The sequence below is a fragment of the Lipotes vexillifer genome, unplaced genomic scaffold (assembly GCF_000442215.2).
Source record: "Lipotes vexillifer unplaced genomic scaffold, Lipotes_vexillifer_v1.1 scaffold225, whole genome shotgun sequence".
Lineage (NCBI taxonomy): Eukaryota > Metazoa > Chordata > Mammalia > Artiodactyla > Lipotidae > Lipotes > Lipotes vexillifer.
In genome coordinates this window covers 1732424-1739105 of record NW_006787630.1, presented here as the reverse complement: position 1 = coordinate 1739105, position 6682 = coordinate 1732424, and the positions used below count along the sequence as shown (strand labels likewise).

Below are 6682 nucleotides of genomic sequence, written 5' to 3'. Positions count from 1 at the left end.
CCCCCCCCCCCACGCCCCGACCCCTGCTTCCCAACGGATTCTTTAACCCCACACTCCCAGACGCCCTCTCAGAGGCCCGCCCCCACCTGCAGGAGCAGGTCTTCGGAGGTGGGCCCGGCGGCGCGCAGCGTCTCCTCTGACCCTGTGACGCGGGTGTAGACCACGCGGGTGCCCGCTGCCTCGTAGGTCCCGGGAGGGCTGACGGCCCAGTTCCCGTTGAACACGTAGCGCCCGTCGCCCCACATCAGCGCTGCAAGGGAAGGGTCAGCCCGGGCTCCCGGAAGCGGCCCCGCCCGCCTCCCGACCCTGTCGCCCCCCTCCCCTCTGGATTCTGGCGGCCAGCAGGGCGCCTCCTCCCTCGGATCCTGCGATACCCAGGTGGTTCCGGCTCCGGTGGGCGGCGCGGATGTGCCTGGCGCCCTCAGGGATCAGGGTCACGTTCCAGTACCCAGCAAAGGCACCTGGGCGGGAGGGAAGGACGGCGTTGGGGAGCAGGTGGGGTGTATTTGAAGGATGATTTGAGGATTAAATGGGATACTGCGATAAGAAGGTTAGCCAAGGCCCTGGTACTTCGAAAACGCTTCCTAAAGGATTGAAGTTACGATGATTATCACTTAAGTGCGGCAGCAAAAGAGTTAAACCCCGTCTGCTACGGGAAGGGCGGGACAATCTGGAAACGACCAATCAGGACGAACAGCGTAGGGGGGGCTGGGCAATGACCAATCAGAACGTTGAGCGAGGGGGGCTGGGCCTCAGACTGCCCAATCAGCGCGGGACGTCTTAAAGGGCCCGCTCTGGGAGAGCGCGAGGACGGGGAGGGCGGTCACCGGCATCCCGGAACACGCGCTGCACGAAGAGGCACGAGTCGTTGGCGCCGCCGCAGCGGCCGCAGCGGTCTTCGCGGGCATCCGAACCCAGCAAACCGTCACAGCCGGCTCTCTAAAGGGGTGGGGAGGGCACGCGCGCCGTCAGACGGGCCCTGCCGTCGAGAGGGCGGGGCCCATGGAAGAAGGCAGGACCAAGAACTAAAAGGATGGAACCTGGGGGGCGAGCCCTAGTGGGAGGAGGCTGGGGATGAGGCCTAGTGATAGGTGGGGCAGGGGAGGTCGGGGACTCGGTAGGGGGCGGGGCCTAGGGAAGAGGGAGGGACCAGGAACTTAGTGAATGGGGTCTGGGGGCGGGGCCTGGAGGGAATAGGCCGGGTGGAACCTAGAAGGGGCGGGTCTGGCGCCGGGGCCTGGAGTTCTTACGAGGCAGCGGCCAGCCACGCAGAGTCCCTGGGTGCCCGGGCTGCAGGGGGTACCGTCCAGCACGCGGCCGAAGCTGTGATAGAAGTCGTGCCCCTCCGCCAGGCAGTTGAGGTCGCACTGGTTGGGTGCTGGGGATGGGAGGAGTCGGTGGCAGTGGGGGACATATCTGAGTTCCAGCCCCCTTCCTGCCAGTCTCCCCTCAGGCAGCCATCCTCTTGGGCAGATGAGGCCCAGAGACTCAGCCAAAGCCACACATGGAGGCTGAGGCAGAGCCAGGACTGGAACTTAGGCATTCTGCTTCCCGTTCGCTGGGACTGTCCCAGGCAAGTATCCTGGGCCTGCACTCATTCGTTCATTCATTCATTCATGTTCAGTCCTAATATTAGGGGCCCACTATTAACATCATCACCCATTCTTCACTCATTCTTCCATACGTTCATTCCACAAACACTCATCGAGCACCTACCATTTTCCAGACAATGTTCTAGGCTCTGGGGTACAGAGGTGGGCAAAACACACTCGGCACTTGGGCTCTGCACCCAGAAGGTGCCCCCAAAAAAGCCAGTTCTGACTGAGTCCTGCATAGCATGCGTATGTTGCTGGCCCTCCCCGGGACTCAGTTTTATCCTCTGCCTGGCAGTGGGGCATAATGGACAGTCTGACCACACCCAAGGCTCACAGACCTGATCCCTGCTCCCCCTGCTCAGGCTCCCTCTGGCTCCCGACGCCCTGAGGCTGGCTGGCAGACCGAGCCTGGAAGAGAGCCTGAGCTGGCCCTGGCGGGCCTCTGTGGGGGTGAAATCATGGCAAGTTTCCGCCAATTCTTAGGGTGAAGGAAATAAAAATCTGTGAGGTTGACGGTTGGAACTTTCTCCATTCTAGGATTTTCTTATCTGTGTCTACCCGCACCGTGGCGTCTGAAGCTGCCTGTTTCCCTTAAATCTGGAGGCGCACTGCCCCAGGCACACAATTATATAACTCGCTATTTTCAGCTCAGTGCGGCAATATTTCCTGCTACTGGTGTAAGTTTGAGAAATGTTGGCCTCTGGATACGGCTCCCAGTAAATCCTCAGCTTCGTGTTCGACCCTGTGCAGAATAGACTCTGCCTCCTTCTGCCCCTCTTCACAAGTCACACTTGCTTTCCACCCTTCACTTCACCAACTCCTACATATCCCTGAAAGCCCCAGTGCCAATGCCCCCTTCTTGCACCCCTCCAAGTCCCCCTTCCTTCTTAGCAGCCACTTTTCCCTGCCAGCTCTGAGGGAGCTGGACTAACAGGAGCATAGGCTACTCACCACCGTAGAAGGGCACCCATTGGTAGGTCTTCTGGGTGCCCAGGACAGGGTGGCCATTGTAGAGGGCGCATTGGAAGTCTCGGAAGGGCACGGCCCCTGGGGGACATTCCTGGGGACAGAGATCGGTGGAGCAGAGGCTGGGACAGCCCCAGTGATGCCCAGAGAATCTGGCATGGTGGCAAGGATCTTTGGGGGCATGAGTGGGGAAGCAGGAGGGCTTCAGGGAGAACTCAGTCTGGGGGGTGGTTGGATAGAACTTACGGGCAGCTGGCAGAGGCGGTACTCGTGGGTGTCCCCCCAGCACAGCTCTTCCCTGGGAAACCTTCGAGGAGCAGTGTGGCCAGACTGCGGTCAGCACCTCCAGAAACCCTTCCCCAGAGCCAGCCTGCCCACCCATCCACCCCCGCTAACCCCACCCACATTCCAGCTGGATTAGTGGGATTAAAAGGCACAGCTTGTGTGGGCAGGTCGAGGGTGCGGCCAGGGGCTGGGCCAGCCTGACAGGAGAGGAGGGGCAGGGACCCCCTCCCATCCCACCCAGCCGGGTCCCAGGAGCCTCCTCACCGGATGCATTGCCGGCTGCGCACGGAGAGCCCTCGCCCGCAAGAGCTAGAACAGCGGCTCCAGGAACCCCATGGAGTCCACTCACCCGGACCCTACTTGGGGAGACAGAGGCAGAGTCAGCCTGGAAGGGAGGCTGGTGACCCCCACACTGCCAGCCGGGTTCCCATGCCCGCTGCCCCCTGGGCTCATGTACCCCTTTACCTGAGCGTTGTCCCCCAAACCACAGTTCAGGAGGGTCCACAGCAGGAGCAGGAGGTTCCGGAGGGGGCGGGGTCTGGAGGACAGGAGGGGGCGCAGCAGTAGGGAGGCCAGCAGGCCAGGGGTTGCGCCCCAGCTCTTCCCTGACTGGCTGTGTGATTTTGGACAGTAACTCAACCTCTCTGAGCCTCCCTTCTCATCTCTGAAAAATGAAGTCGTAATAGAGCCCACCTAATAGGAGAATTTTGAGGGGTTCGTCAAATTAGGTGAGGAAAACGGGGGCCACAGAGCCCGGTCTGGAGAGAGAAAACTCAAGTAATTATTATTGGTTGTTTACTGTCTATGATGCACGTAGTAGGTGCTCATTCAGCGTCGGATGATGGAAGGAATCATTCCAGGAGCGTGCACAGGTGTCTCCAGGGTCCTAGGGCCCTCCCCACTCTCCCCACCATCTTTGCTCCTACCTTCCGGTGTGGCCAGGGGCCAGGTGCTCCTCTTCCCCCCGCCTCAGTTTCCCCATCTGTGCAGTGGGGACCAGCTGGGCACAGTCCAGGACTCTATGGGACCTTGCAGAGGGTGTGGCTGGTGGTGGCTGGGTCTGGTGCCTGGCAGAGCTCCCCCCACCCCACCCCCGGGCGGGCCCCAGCCTCCAGGGCCCCCTCAGCTCCCAGACCTGCAGCAGCCAGGAGCTCCCGGATGGGGGGCGGGACGGGGCAGGGCGACCTGGCCCCGGTCCAGCGGGTGCCTCATGGCCTCATGTGAAGAGGGTGTGGGATGGAGCCCCGGAGCCGCCTGCAGAGGGAAAGGGGCTGCCAATGAGGATGAGTGTGTGGGGGCGGGGGAGAGGGTGGCTGGGAGGCTTTGCCTCCCCGGGCCTCAGTTTCCCCATCTGTCAGGGGAAGAATGAAGTCACTTGCCATCCCCACCCTCCCCATGACCATGGCACTGGTGGAGAAAGTGGCGGGCTAGGGCCAGGGAGCCCAGCGGTCAGCAGTGCCCAAAGGACACGCAGGCCATGCTGGAGGGCTCCAGTCCTGGAGGTCCCGGGCAGCGGATGGGGGAAGGCAGGGCCCCACTGGGTGTTCTTGAGCAGCAGTGTCCCTGGTCATCAGGCTCTCCTGGCTCTGACATTCAAACCTGGGGCACCCAGGGTCTGGGGCCAAGGTGGCTCCAGATGCTGAGAACCTGGGGGACCACGGGGTGGGTCCCCCCCTCTGACCAGAGCTGTGAGGCTGGCTGCATCTCTGAACCCCAGCCCTGGATGGCCCAGGAAGCAGGAAGAAGCCCGGGTTGGAGCAGAGGTAGGGGGAGGGGGCTGGACCCTCGGACACCCGCTCCCCTCTCAGCACTGGCTTGTGGGGTGGGGGTCTAGGTGATGCAAAATGAGGGGCCTGAGGGATCACCATTCCCACTCTCCAGAGCCCCCTGCCCGAGGAGCAGGGCACACCCCCCATCTAGGCTGCAGTCCCGACTCTCGGTGTGATCTCAGGGCAAGCCACGCCTCTGGACCTCAGTTTCCCAAGGAGGAAGAGGGGATGAGCTTTCTCCCACGCTGGGGATTGCTGCCTCGCCACCCCCCAGCTTAGGGACGGGGAGAAGACTCCGGCCGGGATAGTGGGGGGATAGGAAGAGGGACTTACCGGCTACGTCGAGCCCAGGCGGCGCGTCCAGGTTCCCCGGGCGGCCCGTGGGCGAGCGGAAGCCGCGGGGCCCGCGAGGAGGGGCGGGGGGAACCCGGGACGGCCCCTCCCACCCGGCCTCCCAGGGCGCGCCCCGGCCGGGGTCCAGAGGGGCGGCGGCGCCGTGCGCCCCCGCGCGGCCGTTGCGCGCCTGGGCGCCGATCTGCGGCAGGCGACTGCTCCGCACGCGCCGCGGTCCCCCAGAACTGCGGCCTGGTGTCCGACCGTCCGCGCCCCGGTGACCTTGGGAAGCCCAGGGCGGGGGAGCCGCGCGGGGACTGACCGCCCTTACCCCCACCTCGGGGCTGCTATTCCGGGCGCCGCGCTCAGGGCCCGGGAATGTGAGCGAACCGAGGTCGCCCTGTTGAGGCTCCAGGAGGGCGCTGCCCTCTCCCCACCGACGCCCAGATCGCGTCCCCACGAAGGTTCCCTTTCCTGGCCACTACCCCTCCCCAAATCCCTCTCCCTACCCCTCCCTCAAAGTCACCCTACTCAGGAACCCGCGCGCCGGGGTTCCCGCCCCAGGTCCCGACCACCCCCAGCGCAGGGCCCCAGAGCACTGGGGGGAAGCTCAGTCCCAGGGGCCTGGCGTGGGGGGCGGAGAGCCCCCTCCCAGCCCGGCACATTCCCGGGTGCTGCTGTCACCAGAGGACGCGCCCCACCCCGCCTCCCGCCCTCCCTGCCCGGCCCCAGGCTGCAAGCCCTGGCTTCGCAGCTAGACCCGGGTCCAGAAGGTCCCCCGCCTACGCGACTGTGGCCCCACCCTCTCCGACCTCAAGTTCCCCATCCGGGCAATGGGGCCGGCGGGGGTCTCCACAGCGACAATTCCAGGTGGATCTTAGTTCTTTGCGCGGACGGGCAAGGACAGGGTTACCCCAGGGCTCCCCACCCCCAGACCTTTCCCCGGTTTAGCATCTGCGCGCCCCCCCCACCCCTCATCCCCCGCCCAAGCAGGGACGCAGCAGGCACCCTCCGCTCGCCCTTTCCCCTGGCTCCTCACTGTGGCCCCAGGATGCTGCCTGGCGAGCGGGTTGAGGAGATGGGGGAACCAAGGGGGGCGTTGGGTGGACAGCTCTTCTGCTCCCTTGGCTCAGCCCAGGCTCAGCTTGAGTGCCCCCTTCTCCCGGGAGCCCGCAGTGGGGTGTTCCAGCCCCGACCACAGGGAAGGGGTACCGCCGGTCCAGCTCTGTCTGTCCTCCAGCCTGGAGCAGCTCAAGGCAGGGCCATCCAATGCCATTCATTCATCCAACACTTACTGAGCATTTACTTTGTGCCGCTACAGCTGTGAATCCGGCTAGTGAGGGGAGACAGTGCCCTACGAGGGCACCATGCTACCTTCCCATCAGGACATTCTGCAGAGATAGCCCAAGCCCACTGCAGATGGGGTGGGGGACCAGGAAGGCCCTCACGCAGGAGGTCATTGCCGCAGGGAGGTGGGGGAAGGGCAGCCCAGTCTGCCTGGAACAGCACATGCAAAGGCCCTGAGGCTGGAAAAGGGAATAAGGGACAGTGGGAAGGTCGGGGTGGGTGGAGCCAGTGGCCAGCCTGGGGGTGGGATGTGGTCAGAGAGGGGCCAGGGGGATGGCAACCCTGGGAGGTGGGAGGGGGTGCTCTGGTTTGGGAACAGCTGCCTCTGGCTGTCATGGGGGCAGGACAGGGGACCTGAAAAGCAGTGGGGAGGCAGCGGCAGGCATG

At 64.2% G+C, this 6682-nt stretch overlaps 1 protein-coding gene across 1 annotated transcript in view; it reads right to left on the bottom strand.

Moving 5' to 3' along the window:
• Positions 1-4058, bottom strand: part of ADAMTSL5 (ADAMTS like 5) — a 5291-nt gene extending 1233 nt beyond the window's left edge. Inside the window, exons 1-10 of the mRNA XM_007460383.1 lie at positions 3982-4058; positions 3773-3874; positions 3312-3384; positions 3111-3202; positions 2808-2868; positions 2547-2655; positions 1251-1378; positions 828-939; positions 375-461; positions 87-250 (exon numbers count right to left, since the gene is read on the bottom strand). Of these exons, the coding sequence (XP_007460445.1) occupies positions 87-250; positions 375-461; positions 828-939; positions 1251-1378; positions 2547-2655; positions 2808-2868; positions 3111-3202; positions 3312-3384; positions 3773-3874; positions 3982-4058 (1005 nt within the window). The remainder of the gene's footprint in view (positions 1-86; positions 251-374; positions 462-827; positions 940-1250; positions 1379-2546; positions 2656-2807; positions 2869-3110; positions 3203-3311; positions 3385-3772; positions 3875-3981) is intronic.
• Between the last annotated feature and the right edge of the window lie 2624 nt (positions 4059-6682).